This window comes from Ceraceosorus guamensis (assembly GCF_003144195.1).
Source record: "Ceraceosorus guamensis strain MCA 4658 unplaced genomic scaffold IE81scaffold_77, whole genome shotgun sequence".
In the NCBI taxonomy this organism is placed as follows: domain Eukaryota; kingdom Fungi; phylum Basidiomycota; class Exobasidiomycetes; order Ceraceosorales; family Ceraceosoraceae; genus Ceraceosorus; species Ceraceosorus guamensis.
In genome coordinates, this window is record NW_020290072.1 from 15,997 (window position 1) to 32,034 (window position 16,038).

Consider the following 16,038-nt stretch of genomic DNA (forward strand, 5'->3'; position numbering starts at 1 on the left):
ATCGCATGCAGTCGCAGAACGAGTCGCTGCCTAAAGGTGTGAGGTTTGGGCGATTTGGGCTCGCGTGCAGCGGCAGCCTTCAGCCCAGCTGCGTCCGGCAAATCGCTTCCGAGACAGCAATTGTGGTGTAGCGTATACAAGCGGCGAGGAGGTGGAGAGCGGGCGACTTATGAGGTGCAGGCTCAGCCCGGGCGCATTGCTAAAGCGGGGAAGGGTGAGATGCGGTGAGGGTGGTGCAAGCGCGATGGACGTCGGCCTGCGCTGCGCATTGAGGGCTGCGTCTTGATTGCCTCAAATAGTCAAGAGTCGCGAGTCGCGAGTCGCGATCAGCAACAACGGCGCCTCGTGGCTGCCACTTCACAACTCACGACTTGCAACGCCTCCTTCTTCCATCCCGCGCGCTCCACTGCATTTTGGACAGCAGACATGGCAGCAACCGCAGCGACGCTCTCCACCCCCGAGGCATGGCGCTCGGTCCAGACTCTGGTCCTCGAAGCATGGCTCTCCGCCTTTCAACTTTGGGACTTTCTCATTTGCGTGCCGGCCGAAGTCAGACGTCTCTACTGGCCCGAGCTTGCGCGTTGGGTGCGCAGCGGTCAGCGTCCGTCGCTCGGCAGCATCTTGTGAGTCCGAGTGGTGCAGAGTGTAGTTCTGCAGACGCTTTGCGTTCATCTGCTGACGCGCAACCGACCCGGCCAGCCTGCTCAATACTCGATTGTTGACGCTGCCAATCATTGCTATGAGCGCCTACTCGTTGGGTCAGCCGCACAAGTGCCAAGTCAGCTGGAGCGTCTGGTTCACCCTCACCGGCCTGGCCCATACAAATTCTGCCGCCATTTTTGCTGTGAGGACCATCGTGAGTTGCGCCTGCCTGCCTCGCGCGGATGTATGTGTATGTGTGTGTGTGCGCGCGCGCGCGCGCGTTGACGTTCTCCCCCCCCCCCCCCCCCCCCCACAGGCCATCCGCTCTGCAGGACTCGTGCTCAAAACGATTCTCTGGATCGGTGTGCTGGCTGTGGCAGGCGCGAATTTGTGGTGGGCACAGACGCTGCATCTCGCTCAGGCACCAGCCACTGTCCCGATCGCGCCAACGTGCAGCGTGCTGCCAGATCAAGTCTCGCTCGCACTGTGGCTGCCAGATGCAGTGATACTCGCATTCGACACGCTCGTGCTCCTACTCACGCTCCACAAGGCCATCGAAGTTTTGCGTCCGTACGGACTTTCGGTCCAGGGGCTACAAGACTACCGCCGCTCGAGCTCCCACCTCACCCGATACTTTTTCGCCTCTGCCATCGGATGGTACCTCATCAGCATGGGCATCCTCGTAGCCGAAGTGGCTTGGGCGAATACGCACCCCAGAACTGACCTTTATCAAGGCTTGTTCATCCCCTTGTGAGTGGGCCTGCGATCGTGGTCTGCGAGCATGTGTCGAGCCTTGCTCGCTCGCGCTGACCCTTGCCAGCTTGTCAGCCACGTCTGGACTTCGGTCACCATTGCACCGCGCGTGCTGAGAGAGATGAAGCTGCGTCAAGCGCATGAGCAGCATTCGCTTCCTCAAGCTTGCGTGGCTTCTCCCGTCTGCAAGAGGTGCGGCGGTGGATCATCGGATGACTCTGGCAGCAATTTGCCATCACTGTCACCTCGAAAGCGCTTCGAACAAGATGGCGGCCACGCGCCACGCGAAACACACTCCCGTCTCAAGACAGCCGTCACCATTGACGACTCGACGGCGTCGCTGCCGACCTTACCTCGCGCCGCACCGCCTCGCGCCCGACGACACGCTCGAGACACTTGGGACAGGGACACGACGCTCAGCATCCTCGATTTGTACCAAGATGTGCCATCGCCATCCGATGCATTCGTGCGCAACGTTAATGAACTTGTAATTAGGCTCGAGCGATAGAGCCACTTCCACCAAGCGGCTCACGGTAAAAGACATGTTTTGAATGCATGTGTACGAATGAGCACGTTGGTATTAGCAGGCGCAGCGTCTCGATATTTTTTTTCGCTTCACGCGATGGTAAGTGCAAAGTATTCATAGCGTAACGCGCGCCACATACCCGCGCAGCTGGTCCAGCAAGTTGTACGTCTCCTTGGCGGCCAGTGATCCAATCACCGGACGGTAATTGTTAGAAGGGGACCACACGCGGCTTCAGTCAAGAGTGATGTACAAGGAGAAGTACTGTCTGCAGGAGCACGAGACGAATGTTGGGGTGGACTTGGGAGGAAGGATTCGGGGTGATGAGCTGGTGAGAAGTCGAGCGAAGACGTCTTAAGGGGTGACCCAAATCTTCCCAAAATCTATTGTGCTTTTGACGTGACGCGCTTGAGCAGCGAGGAGCAAGAGCTTGAGATTGAACGTTTGCGTTGCCTTTGGTGACTGTCTTGCAGCCACAGCGCTGCTCTTTGAGACCACAGACTTGGAGCAGGGCAGGACGAGTTCGCCTACTTGTTACCTTTGGCTGGTGGAGGGGACGAGACAAAAGTGTGTCATTGATATTGTCAATTGTTGTGGCGTGCTTCACACAACTCACGATAATCGATGATGCGCCTCTTCACTCGGGCCGCAAAGGCTGACCATTGGCCGTAACGGTGACTGCTGCCTGAGCAGGCTGAGTCTTGCGCCAACAGTCTGGCCAGATGTACGAGCGCATTAACGAGTGAAGTATCACGGAATATGTTTCCGCTCACAAAAGCGCCCGCTTGCAGGCGAGAGTTCCTTGCACGTCAGGAGAGAACCTGTCGCACTACACCCCTTCTTGCGCATATATCTGCCCGCACCTCTGCAGACTGGATAGGCGAAATGCGCAGTGATCATCTTGTGAGAGAAGATCGTCGTCAAGCAAAGCGCCCGCCAGTGGCAATGTACATGGACATGAACAGATGCTTGCACCACTTGGATTGTCGTCTCTCACATATCCGCGAGCCTGGCAACGAAGTGGAGTGGACATCGGCCCATGTCAAAAGTGCTGGTCGGCACCAGCCAGTGGCAGCAACAATTGCTATCAAAAGGCGCTCTCATCTGATCAAGCGTCTTGAGGACGAGATAGAACAGATCAAATCGGGTGCAAAAAGACCAAATTTGGCCCACAAAACCTCGGTGAATGAAAGTGTTGTACCTAAAGCAAATCGCTTAAGGAGGGCTATCTGGGAGAGCAGAGATAATCACTGAATAGAGGCGTGATGATACGGACGGAGCGCCGGGCAGTATCCAGAGGCTGACATCATGGCCTGTCTACAGTGAACACTCCAGAACAAAGGTGCAACAGTACGTGTTGGACAGATGCAGTGCGGGGGTTGAGAATGGGTGTTGATATCACATGGCCTATCTGTAGTGAAACCCTCACAACAAGCAACACTCCTTAGGGAGTATGGGAACATTTCATTTCCCTTCATCAGCATGGCGGAGAAGAAATTGAGGGACAAAGATGGACGTCAGAGAATCCTCTTTAAGAGGGTGGACAAGGCGCGTAAGTGGCTCAATGCAGTGCTTGCCAAATCACCAATGCAGAACCTGGAGGCAAATGGATGGTCTACGGTGCAGGGTTCACACCTCATCTGTGGCATCCACGCCTTCAAGGTAGAGCTGTTTAGGCTACAGTGGGATACTTGGCTTCACAGTCAGAGATCTTCACTTGCGCCAATGACTACAGCATGGCAAGCATTTGCAGCCACGCAGGATGCCAAGCGGCCTGCCACGGATGACGACCAGACAACTGCAATCTCCTGGGCTACCAAAGCTCTTGGAGAGGAAGTCAAAGGTCTGACAACATTGCTGCCAGTGCTGCATTGTCCCGGATGGAAGAAGCATGATGAGATACAAATGCGATATATCCCAAGAAGGTGGTGGAGGGAGTCAAACCAAAGGTATCTGAGGTGGAGTATAAGCTTGATGCTAGCATCAGAGCAAATACCGAATGGAAGAGCAACAAGCTCAACATTGCTCTGTTGAAACCTCTTGAGGATGTGGATCCACAGGGACAAGAGCCCCAGCTGGCCCTCATCCTTGATGCCAACCTGGTGAAGACTCATGAAGCCACCAAAGATGTAGAATTGGTGGATGGCCGGCTCTTGAGCCAGGCCAGCATTGCTGCAATGAAGTGGGATCTCTTGCACACTGATGGTTTACTCCTTGGTGTACGCATGGATACCCATGGAGCACAACAGGCTGCTGTGGGGACAGCGCTCTGCCAGGCGGCAGTCAAGTCAGCTCTGCTGACTCGATCAAGCTGGCGGCGGGAGAGTGCATGGACAAACTCTGAAGCTGCTGCAAGTATCAGATACCGGTGGGAGGATCATTGCAGGAAGGTTGGGCCTTACCAAAACACTGGTAAAAAGCTGACTGTATGTAATGGAAGGTTTAAAGTATTGGGATCTGAGCTGACTGTGTGTTGTCATTACAGAAAGATCAACAGAACCAACAGGCTATTCAAGATGAAAATATCTTGGAATACCTTGAGGGACTGACAGTTGGCATCCTCCCAGGACTTTACAAGGAGCACAGGACTGTGACAAGGGAAGCAGGACTGTTGTCACTGGGCTATAGGGGACTCAGACCTGCAAGTCAGAGTGTTTGGGCACCGTCAGGGAACAAAGTGGCGCAAAGAGCTGTCCTCATGCATGTACCAATATGTGTGCGCAACAAGAGCAACTCACCAGATGCGGCGTCAGCAAGCAAGCTTGCAAATGACGACCACGACAAACTCAGGTTGGGCGCCGTGTTGCAATTGAGACGAGCAAAAGGCAACAGATTGCCATGCTTGTTGCATCCGCCGTCGTAGTTGCCCTCGTTGTTGTGGTCTTCAAAAGCCTTCTTTGGGAGCTTCGTAATGCCGACTGCCTTAATGTGTGCATTGAAGGACTGTGTTCTCTTATTGAGTCAGCGCTTGGTACAACATCACTGCATGGGGCACGGTTGCTCGCTAGCTTGCTCGCTTGCTTGCTCACCTCCATCTCCTGAACCAGGTTGCAAAGTGACGCTTCTGCTTGAGTACATCCATGGTGGGGTTGATGTGCATGTACTTGCGCTTGTTGACCTTGAGTGTAGCTTCAAAGACAGTGATCTGCGAGTTTGAAACAATGGAACGCACGAGTCAGAACGGTGCTAGCTTGATGTGCTAGACGTGAGGACATTCTGAGGATACAACTCATGACTCTGTGGTAAACCTCCTGCAGCTATTTGCGCTGAACACTTTGACTCCTTCTTGTAGTGGAGCAGCTTTTTGAACTTGGTCTTGGCGTGCTCGAGCTGGCAATGTGCGGTCTGCTGCTCACTGCCTCCCTTGGTGTCTATGCTCTTTTCTGCTTCTTGAAAGTATTTGGCAATGCGTACGGGTAGATGTACCCTATTCACAGTGGGCTTTGGCTTCGAGTGGACAGGCATTGTGAAAGAGGCATGTGGGATGAATTTCCATGTTGTGGTCAGAGTCAAGAGTTGAAGATGATGAAGCTTTCTCAACAGAACAATTGAGATCACAGTAGCTCATCCCTACTCCTCCTCCTCATCATCATCATCATCATCCTCCTCCTCATCATCATTGGTATCCTTCTTATCCTTCTCCTCCCCCTCCTCCTTGGCCTCCTTGGCCACCTCTACCAGACAACTGCAATCTCCTGGGCTACCAAAGCTCTTGAAGAGGAAGTCAAAGGTCTGACAACAGTGCTGCCAGTCCTGCGTTGGGGTCTGATCCACACCAAGCAGTTTGAACAGGATATCATTGGTCCTCTGCTGTGGAGAAGCCTCAATGCAAATGGGGTAGCGGATGATGAGCGATGGTGCTATGGACTAGTACAAGCACCGGCATTCCACTCACAATGAACATAGCCGTAATGAGCAGCAAAGAACCTGGACAGCGCTAGGGGTCCTGAGGGTCCTGACCTTGAGCAGCAGCAATGGCCGCTACCTTCAATTTTCTCTCAGCTGTCACGCAGCTGGCCTTGAATGCTTTGTGGCACATCTCCCTGACCACCCTGTCTGCATTTGGCAGTCTTCCCTCTTCCATCAAGGATCCGCAGGTGATGTTCTGCATTACCTCAACCAGCCCAGGACTGTCACCAGGGAGGCTGGACTACCGTCTTTGAGACATTGAGGTCACATCATGCAGGGAACAGCAGCAACAGGATATATCTCAGGTCATCACACGGTAAGTGAAGAACATACTTTCCCTGTTGAACATAGCTAATCACTGGTTTCTTCCAGGATCCCCACGATCCTGTCTTTACTGTAGGGCTGGATGTCACAGACAAGGAAACTTGGGACAAGATGCCGCCCGGTGGATATGACTTTGGGATTGGGCAGCTGGGCGTCATCATGCGGAATGGACCAGGGGTCTTTATGATGTGGCGAGGATTGATAGCGCATGGGACAACGGTGCCCGGAAGCAAGGAGGACTTCAATAGGCTGGTTGAAGAGCCTCAAACCTTGGGCTGTGCTGCATACCTTAAACCTCCCATAATGACCCAAGCTACAAAACTCACCAAAAAATTAATAGCAAGACCACTTGGGGCGCCTGAGGCCATCAACTTCAAACTTGGTGACCCCTGCATTTCAATTCATTAGTTTGACCCCTTTGTACATTGTGCACACCACAAATTTACAATCACGACGCAAGACGCTGCTTGCTGCATCCTTTCAAGCAGACATTGACGCTTTTTACCGCAGCATGTTGCATGTTCCTTGGATGGAGCTATTACTCAACATGTACCATGCACTTCTAGAGCACGCCACTGCCTTGCACCTTGGTTGGATCTAATACAGGGCATTGCTCTTCAGCTATCAACATGCTCAAGACGGTGATTGACCCCACATTGCTAGAATCTTGCAAGCAGAGACAATTTCGAGACATGCACTAAATGCTCTCTTCTGGCTCTTGGTGCACGTGAGAGTCTTTGATGCGGAAGGGTCTGGACGTCACTCATGGAAAGCGCCTTACAGAACCTTCTGTGGAATACCATCAGTCGCGCCATACGGGTTTCTCAGGGTTCCAACCCGGCCTTGTGCAATCTAACTCTTGCTGTCGACTCTATGTTCAGAGACGCGGCCAGCAGCAACGAGAATTGCTCCAAATTTGAAAATTTATATTCGCACACGATCGTTTGGCAGACTTGGGGCGCAGCTTCTCCGCCAGCGCTGCCATTTTCACTCACTTCACCCCAGTGCAATCGCGTAAATTCTTCCCATCATTCTATGGTTGCGAACGTCGGCATCGGAGAAGTGCAACGAGGACATCCTGGTGAAGAGCAATTGATTCTGCGACTGTCGCCAACAGCTAAACGACTTATCCCAGTGCGGGTTTGCGATGCGTTAATTCAACTTGCTCCTAGAAACCTCAAGTATCTACTCAGGAGCGGGTCAGGCATAATCTGTTCCTCACCAAGTCACCAAGAGCTGACGCATACGCATCTTGGCGTTGTTTGTCCAACATTGAAGCTTGCGAGAAGAGTGCAATTTGATTTCCTTTAGTGAAAGACAAAACGCAGAGATGCGCATCACTTGACGCTTTCTGAGAGATCAACCTGCCACCGAATGTACTCAAAGAGTTAAGCTGCGTGATGCTCACATGAACTTTGTCTCGTAAAAGTGGTTTGATGCGCATCTTAGACAAAAATGCTTCTCATCACTGCGCTGCATGCATTCTGCACAGGAGCAAGATGAACGTTCTTGTTTCCCCGCGACGCGCGATCGCTCGGCTCTGAAGTAGAGGCGCGCGTTGCGAAAGATATTCTGACCCGTTTCGAGTCTGACCTGCGCTCCAATGTCTTGACATGTCTCGGTGTAGACACTACTCAGATCGGGAAAGAGAGAGCTCGCTGCCGGACAACTGAGCCACAGTCGTTCTGGCCAATTTGATATGCAGCGACTTATCTGTGCAGTACAGCAAATTCGCTGCTGATACCACATCCGTTCCGCCAAGACATGGTGCGTTCGAGAAGAAAACCCCCGCATTGAGGCACGCCATGTTCTCTACAGTTTTTCCCAGCCCTTCAGACTCAATAAACTGTCTATAGCGCAGCCGGCCTGACTGTCAAGTATTCGAATGCTTCGTCACCACTTAAATCCCGAACCAGATTGCTTGTTAACAATATTCCAATAGCAATTACGAAGAACATATGCTGAGATGGTGCGCATCTAGTGCGAGGGTGCCTGACGGCAATATCCCACAGTGAGAGCTGGTAATGAAGAGACACATGACAAGGAAACAATAGCGCAATCGAAAGCAAGCGCAGCGGTCTTCCTTTTCGGGGTGTAGCTTTGGAATCAACATGAAAGCGGTAAGCTTCATCTGGCGGAGATCGTAGAAGCTCCAAGATGATGTTCGGCTTTTCAAGAGAGTTTTAATCTGATAGCCTGCGTTGCAGGTCTCTGTCAGATGAAAGTGCAACAGGGATTTTCTCGATGTCATTCTAGCGATATTAAAGCTTACAACATCCTCTAACAACAATTAGCGCGTTGACATTCTCCCGCCTTACTGAGAATGAATGCAACATGGAACGCCTCGCGTCGCGCTGCACGTCCACGCTTCAAATAGAAAAAGGTGTACAAGACACTTTTGGCCAAGTGAACATGGCATCGTTGAACAATTAGCAAAACGCCTCCACGTCTAGAAAGCGAATCTTTTCAGGCGACAGAACCGTTTCTTCCGAGTCCAAGAGTACAATTGTTTTGTGTCCTGTGTCTGAAACACCTTTCGGAAAGTCGGCGCGCTGCTGTGAGTCAAAGTTTGCGTGAATATTGATGTTTCTCGAGCTCCCTGCGAGACTGCAAATTTGACAATTCATGACGCTTGTGAAACATGTGTGGCGTCAGTTGATCTTGCTCTTGATGGATTTGTCGAGGGCGTGCAGTCGAGAATGACGCCCATTTGATCGAGCTGAAAAATACTTACAAGAAACTCGGATTGTACGGCGGGAAAGAGGGTCTTTTTGTTTCCATAGCAGCGTCAGACCATTGAGCTTGCAACAGAAGCGCAAATTTCGAGTATCCTATGATGCCTCACAAGTTCATGAGGCTCACTGCGCTCGACAACACTGTTTTCGCAAACCTAAGCTGTACGTGGCCCTTTCAGGGTCATGTACCCACGGGAAGCATTCTAAAATTGAACGCGTAGAATTTGCCCATCTCGAAGTGCCGATTCTACCCAACGTGACATTTTGCTCCTCAAATTCGAGTCTGATTGAGTTTTCCACTCGTTTGTCTCGTTGAGCGAGAGCTCTCGCAACCGGATGCCTTATCTTTACATCAACATTTTTTGTATATTTACCCAAACATGGTTGGCCATCTCAACTTCGGAGTTGAGCAAATTTACACAGCTGCGCAATACAAATCTGCAGTTGACAAGCCGGTCTTGGCAGGCCAGCAGCGCCACGGTACCGAACCTGGGCTTTAAATCAGAAAGTTCAAGAATTAGCCAGTGACTCAGCTAGATCGCAGCCGCAGAGCTTCAATCCAGCTCAGCGTCTGCAGCTCACAAGTGTCGTCGATTTCCCAATAGTTTTTCTTACCTACCGTGAGGAATACACTAGAAACGGTCAACTTCCGTTTCGTGCGGTCACTGCCGTGCCGTGTGTGGCAATTGGTTTTTCCGGCTTTTTGCCCTCAGAGGCACCAGCCGCTCTCGTCTGATGGCTACTGCTCCAATTTCTCAGGCACAGATGCATGATATTTAATACCGCTGACTTTTCTGCAGACTCTTCATCGCCAGAATGCTGAGACGGCTTGTCAGCATTTTCACTTCTCGTACCTTTGTGCGCGTTGCTGACAGTCGTGACCGTTGTAAATGCACCAACGCTGACTAGCATACATCCTTCAGACCATGCAACGGGAGCCAAAACTTCCTGACCGTGTGGTAGTAGTGGTAGTTTCTCACCGTGCAGTAGTGCTGGTGGTATCTCATCGCGCGGCAGTGGTGATTTGAATAAAACCTTCCAACACGACAACCTTTGACGACCAATTGGAGTTGTCTTTTCAGATGGCAATGTGAGGTGGGCACTGAGCCAGATATTCAGGAGCGCAGAGGCCGTAGATGCGCAAGTGGTTTCAGCCAGTGAAGAGATCCGAAGGCGGCTTTTAGAACTTTGTGCCAATCATCGCTTCTGAATTTGGCCTTGCAACTGCTGTTGCCAACGTTTGCAGCGTCATAGAGATTTAGAGCAATGAAGACATGAGTCAGAGCCAATGCCCTCCAGCCAACAGCAATCTTCTCAAAGATGAAGTGAATGCAATCCGGGCTTGCTCCAACACGTTCTTTTTTTGCCTTTCGACAGAAACGTTGACCCATTGTGGGCATTATAAGTGTCCAACATGTAAGCATTAGCAAGCAACAAGCAAGTCTGGATTAATGAGGTTGACATACTCATGTTTTTGCTTGACGATGTGAAAGTATGTGGCTTTCCAGCGCAGGCGTTTTTTGGAGCAACGTGATAGACGCTGGCGACGCAAATTCTCCTTGGTTGCCTCTTGTCTTGGCGCAAAGACACGAATCCCAAATGCCGTCGGGATAGCCAATGTGGAGCAAAAGACCACCTGCTTGCTTCGGATGGGACATCTCTCAGACACACCCTGCAGATTACTGCGGCAGAACATTTGCCGCTGAAGGGGAGCAAGCCATGGCTGAGACTTGCTTTTTTGTTCAATTTGATCCAGAAGCCTCTGGCCTCTGTCACCATTACAACAGCAGCGCTGCGCACAACATGCCAGCATCTTGTTCGGGGCAAGAGCAAGAGCTGCAGGAGAACAGAAGTCAAGAGTAAGGAGAGGATGGCAAAGAAGTAGACAACAATTGTGCAAGCAACTCGGACTTCTCTGCAACGCCTACAGCAACGTCGAGCACCGTGCAGTAGCGGAGGTGGTGTCTCACTGGGCAGTAGCTGAGGTGGTGTCTCAATGGGCCACCTCAGGACCGCGATGGACCAGCTTTGTTGGTCTTGTCTGCAAGCGCAGGCTTCACGGTATCCAATCATTCATTGCGCTGCTTGGAAGAGGGCCGCCGGCTGTGCTCCGTTGTTCGATGATTATTTGCGCTGAGAGGGGCAACGCAGGGGAGGGGGCAAGAAATGCAGTAGCGGAGGTGGTGTCTCACCGTGCAGTAGCGGAGGTGGTGTCTCACCGTGCAGTAGCGGAGGTGGTGTCTCACCGTGCAGTAGCGGAGGTGGTGTCTCACCGTGCAGTAGCGGAGGTGGTGTCTCACCGTGCAGTAGCGGAGGTGGTGTCTCACCGTGCAGTAGCGGAGGTGGTGTCTCACCGTGCAGTAGCGGAGGTGGTGTCTCACCGTGCAGTAGCGGAGGTGGTGTCTCACTGGTTCTGCCTAACATTGCTTGCAACAGCATGACGGGCTGAGTCCTTGTTACTCACCAGCCTATCCCTCTCATCTTTTGCGTTCCAGTGCAGAGACCCACAATGCTATTCTTGTCTGGCATCTCAAGCCCATTGTGAGCCAATTTGGCACATTGAGTGACCTGCATCACGTTCCTGTCACTTTTGGTGTTGGGCCTTTTGGCTGGATTTCTTCCTGCTCGCCATTTTGCCTTTGATGTGGAGCTTGTGTAAGTGAATATTGTACTGGTGGAGATTTGGTTCTTTGACTCTCTTGGATATACAGCTTACTCGCTGGTCACTCAGGTTGTGGACTCACCCTACACTTTTCTTTCCGGCCATGGGTCTTGGCACCGGCACAAGCCTTGCACTTCTCTTCTGCCGCCATTGCTCTGACTATCCGCCCCCAGTCACTTTCTAAGGCGCGTACTCGGTCTTTCGCCTGTGCTGTTCCACTTGCGCACTCGGTTTGCCATTGTCGCTAACAATGTAATGTTGTGCAAGCGATAAACCAACCAATGGAGCCCTTCTGCCGCTGATGACTTGCTGACACCACTGACATCAACCGGCCAGCCGTTCAGAGCGCTGAAGATGTTGACGTACGCACCTTTAAAGCAAGCTCTTTCTTCAGAGCCTTGTTCTGGCTCTTCAGAGCCTCGTTCTGGCTCTTCAGAGCCTCGTTCTGGCTCGATGGCGTCCTCAGTATTCTCTGCAGCGAGAGGGGGCAAAGGAAGGCTGTCAAATTCGAAGGTGGCAGCACCCATGACGCTTCCGGCATCCTCGTTCAAAGCATCTTTGTTTAAAGTGTTTGCACCAGTAACGAGTTCATCTGCGGTGGTAGGGCTGGGAAGAGGAAGCGGCGCCAGGTTGCAGATCTTGCGCTTAATGTGATGGAAACCGCCACAGACGAAGCCAGCAGCTTAATGTGATGGAAACCGCCACAGACAAAGCCAGCAGGAGGACAAGGGAGGCTGTAGTTGGCAGCGGGAGGGCGAGGGAGGCTGTAGTTGGGAGTGGGAGGGCAAGGGAGGCTGTAGTCGGGAGTGCGAGGGCAAGGGAGGCGGTAATTGGGAATAGGCGTACGGAGGTTCCAGTCGGTTGGGAAGGCAGGAAGGACTGGGCGCGGACGCGGACGTTTGAAGCAAGCTCTTTCTTCAGAGCCTCGTTCTGGCTCTTCAGAGCCTCGTTCTCGCTCTTCAGAGCCTCAGAGCCTCATTCTCGCTCTTCAGAGCCTCGTTCTCGCTCTTCAGAGCCTCGTTCTCGCTCTTCAGAGCCTCAGAGCCTCATTCTCGCTCTTCAGAGCCTCGTTCTCCAAGACCAAATTTTTGAGCAGAAAGCTCTGACCTTCAAGACGATGAGCCTGCTCGCTGATAGTCTCCTCGAGGGAGCCAATCTGATCGCGCTTTTGCTCAATGGTTGCGTCTTGACGGGCAATTTTACGCCAGTCTTAGGAACCAAAGCCAAGGGTGGGAATCAGGAGGTAACCTCCAACATTGCATCGCTGACTACGATGAACCAGATCTCTCGAATGACGCTATTCACCACTCGCATTGTTTACTGCAAAATCGATACTTTTAGCAACAAGAAAGGTAAAGGTCGGTGCATTGCAAGCTTTTCAGGCAGCCTGCGCCACTAATCTGGCTCGAAAAGACGCAAATTTGTAGATTTCAAATGTGTCCCTCAGTCGTGAGGCTGGCTCAACAGAATCTGTGCGTCATTCAAACAGACGTTGGCAACCAGTGGTGGCAGCATGCGCGATTTTATCAGAAGGGACTCTTATGTCGCGTGCTCTCCCTCTTGTGCAACTTTCGACATGTGAAACATGTCTGTCTGTGCCGCAAGTACACAGTGTCAAGGGGCGCTGTGATGTGTAGCATGTCCATCACTGGTCGTACAAGCTACCCGGTCGCAATCGCTCTCAAAGATGAGCAAGTCCGCAAAGTGCAACCGCGAAGTGAAAGTGGGAAGACTTCAATTTCGTATTCTTACTTCAAAATGTCCTGTGAGACTCACTCACTCACATCGTCAATGAGCCACTTGCCACCCCATCACTGTGAATGCTCTCACTCATGATACATCCCACACTGATGCTCAGCCGCAGTTTCTCGGCATCAAGCTCTATGCAAACGATCAAGCAATGCTTCCGACCTTGCGGTGAAAAAGCAGACAAGCAATAACGGGAAGTTACACGTAATTAAACAAGGTATATCTGCTGTTAAGGGATGCAATGCGCCCTTCACCTCCAAGGTCGTCTTTCGTGGCATCCCTGCGCCCTCAATGAGAGTTACATCGCGAAGGGGCAGACTTGTGTTTGAGTAGCCGTCTTTCCGTCATTCTTTGGTGCAATCACCTCCTCTTCTTATGCAAAGCACAGGGACTGCCTTTATTCGGACGATGAATATTGCTACTAGCTCTTCGCCAGAAGGCTAATATGCTTTGCCAGCTTCTTTCGACCTGTCATTGTTTACCACCAAGGACGTGATGACGATATGAATCATGGCTTGCTGCTGCTCCTTGCGACTGGTCATCTTTGTTCATTGAAGCTCTTTGCCCCCACAGCATTGTTTTGAACAACAGAGACTTCAAGTTGCGGTGCAGTCACCGGTCTGAGTGTAAATCGCGCTGGACAATGTTGCCCATTACGGGCAAATACATCAGGCAGCATACCATTCTTTCCTGACAGATTCTGCCATCGACAAGGCTCAGGGAGAGGCGATCAATAACAAACAATAACAAAGGTGTGCAGACAAGCTGATGTATTGTCCTGCGATTTGAATGACAAGACGCGGTGCCCATTGATGGCGACCACACTTGCGATAGCGGCGGCGCATTGGATGGGTGTGGTGTGTCAAATATATGCACACACGCACCATCGCTCAATTGTGCGCTGCCTGGCTTCTTTGCCTCTCATGATGGTTGCATTCCACAAAGCGTGGCAAGTTTGATCAGTGACAAAGCCAGGACCGTACGAGCGAGCGGTCAAGTCGGGCGACACCAAGAAGAGTATGGCGCGTGATGCCCAAGTGTCCGAGCTCGAAGCAGGAAAGCCTCTCTGAGCGCGATTGCAAATTCTGATCTTCATAGACGACGCAGGGAGTTATGTCGGTAGCCCGTCGATGATGTGGATCAGTCGCATTCAACTCCAAGCAGTGCTCCTCTGCATTTGCCACCCGATCTGAGCCAAACGAAGATGCACGGACAATCCAACGAGCAAATTCGCGACGACCGATCGAATTCTATGACACCGGTCTTCTGATCCAGAAGAAATAGTTGGCCTGTTCTGAAGGATTGAGGGGCAAGCCCTTGGTCCACCTGGGCGCCAATTGCCAGATGCCCTTCCAAGGGAGGTATGCGACGCCTCGAGACTCGTGCAGAAGCCTTTGCGTCGGTACAATGTTGTCACGCTGCTCCTCCTTCGGCCGTATCCAGCCGACCTTTGTGTCGCTAAAGAAGCCGACCAGCTCCGACGGATCGATATACTGAGAGTGATTGTGCGTACCGCGAGAGACGAGATCGAGGGCGCGCTCGGCAACGAGGATAGTCAAAAGGTACGACAAGGGAGTGCGAGCTATGGTGGACAGGAACAGGTGCCCGCCGGGCTGGGCGGGGCGGGGGAACGAAGGTCGAGCAAGAGGAAGCATCGGCGTCAACATTTGCTCAAAAGGGGGGCCTAGCGGACAGGCACACTCACTTTGACGAGCTGGGTGAGCGTCTGCAAGAATTGAGCAGGCTGATTGACATGCTCGATGACCTCCATGGCCGTGACGACATCGTACTGAGCCTCATTTTGACCTAATGCAGCGCTTCGCTCAGCCAGCAAGTCCTCGGCGGTGATGTGCTGATAGCTCAAACTTGCTTGGTGGCGATCCGCCCAGGGCTTGGATGCGCCGTTGGAGGGATGAAGATGGAGGGCAGGATCTTGGGACGCGTGAGAGATGGCCATGTGGATGTTGCTCGAGGAAGCGTCTATACCATGAACGCGACCCGAAGCGCGAGCCAGAGACTGGGAAATGCAGAGAAAAGGGGCTCGGGTGTGAGATGGCGGTGTGTGGGCAGGGCAGGGCAGGGCAGGGCGGGGCAGGCGCATACAAGCGGTGCTACATGAATGCTATGCTCACCTCTGTGAGCAAGCCTGCACCGCAACCGACGTCCAAGCATTCCAGACCTTGCAGCCAGTCCCACTCGCCGTCGCACAGTGGAGCTTCGTGTTCTGGCTTGCTAGCTGCTTCCCGCACGCTGTCATCCCAGGCGCGCACCTCTGCCAGCTTCTCCTTGATGAAGCGGATCCTGACTGGATTCATGGCGTGCAACAGAGCAGTCTCGCCCGTAGGTGACCACCATTGTTGCGACAAGCGAGAAAAATGAGCGACGGATTGGGGATCCAGGGAGGAGGAGGGCGAGGCAGAGGAGGTTCGCAAGCTCTTGGAGGAGGTGGTGGAGAAGGATCGGCAACTGGGCGCGAGTAGGACAAGCTGCTTGCCCCTGGGAATGCGCGATGAGGTGGTAGCTCCGCGAGGCGACATCACTGGCTGAGACAATGGTGGTGGTGGTGGTGGTGACGATGATGCTGGGAATGCTGATGGACAGGAGGAGCGGCTGCGAGGGTGTGCAGATGAAGAAGGGGCGGCAGCAATGCGTGCCGAGCTGCTGCTGGATGCTCGGCGTGTGGCCATCATCATTGGGTCGATGTCGCCTCTAAGGGCTGTCTGGCGGAGGGCAGTGGAAGG

General features: G+C 52.6%; 5 protein-coding genes across 5 annotated transcripts; 2 read left to right on the top strand and 3 right to left on the bottom strand.

Moving 5' to 3' along the window:
* Nucleotides 1-8: 8 nt before the first annotated feature.
* Nucleotides 9-1,475, top strand: IE81DRAFT_236743 (hypothetical protein). Its single transcript, XM_025511185.1, has 3 exons — nucleotides 9-623; nucleotides 700-856; nucleotides 959-1,475. Exons 1-3 carry the CDS (start codon nucleotides 427-429, stop codon nucleotides 1,394-1,396), a joined length of 792 nt encoding a protein of 263 aa, XP_025367325.1. The 5' UTR covers nucleotides 9-426; the 3' UTR covers nucleotides 1,397-1,475.
* A 1,925-nt stretch (nucleotides 1,476-3,400) lies between these two features.
* On the top strand, nucleotides 3,401-4,781 carry IE81DRAFT_349490 (hypothetical protein; the record flags this gene model as incomplete). Its single annotated transcript, XM_025516394.1, has 3 exons — nucleotides 3,401-3,843; nucleotides 3,900-4,344; nucleotides 4,404-4,781. The coding sequence occupies 3 exons, from the start codon at nucleotides 3,401-3,403 to the stop codon at nucleotides 4,779-4,781; spliced, it is 1,266 nt and encodes a 421-aa protein (XP_025367326.1).
* A 162-nt stretch (nucleotides 4,782-4,943) lies between these two features.
* On the bottom strand, nucleotides 4,944-5,383 carry IE81DRAFT_349491 (hypothetical protein; the record flags this gene model as incomplete). The annotated part of the gene is made up of 2 exons (XM_025516395.1): nucleotides 4,944-5,063; nucleotides 5,132-5,383. 2 exons carry the CDS (start codon nucleotides 5,381-5,383, stop codon nucleotides 4,944-4,946), a joined length of 372 nt encoding a protein of 123 aa, XP_025367327.1.
* Nucleotides 5,384-5,488: 105 nt separating this feature from the next.
* Nucleotides 5,489-5,822, bottom strand: IE81DRAFT_349492 (hypothetical protein; the record flags this gene model as incomplete). The annotated part of the gene is made up of 2 exons (XM_025516396.1): nucleotides 5,489-5,728; nucleotides 5,814-5,822. The coding sequence occupies 2 exons, from the start codon at nucleotides 5,820-5,822 to the stop codon at nucleotides 5,489-5,491; spliced, it is 249 nt and encodes an 82-aa protein (XP_025367328.1).
* Nucleotides 5,823-14,547: 8,725 nt separating this feature from the next.
* Nucleotides 14,548-15,834, bottom strand: IE81DRAFT_293804 (ubiquinone biosynthesis O-methyltransferase; the record flags this gene model as incomplete). Its single annotated transcript, XM_025512021.1, has 3 exons — nucleotides 14,548-14,910; nucleotides 15,003-15,314; nucleotides 15,430-15,834. 3 exons carry the CDS (start codon nucleotides 15,832-15,834, stop codon nucleotides 14,548-14,550), a joined length of 1,080 nt encoding a protein of 359 aa, XP_025367329.1.
* Nucleotides 15,835-16,038: the final 204 nt, after the last annotated feature.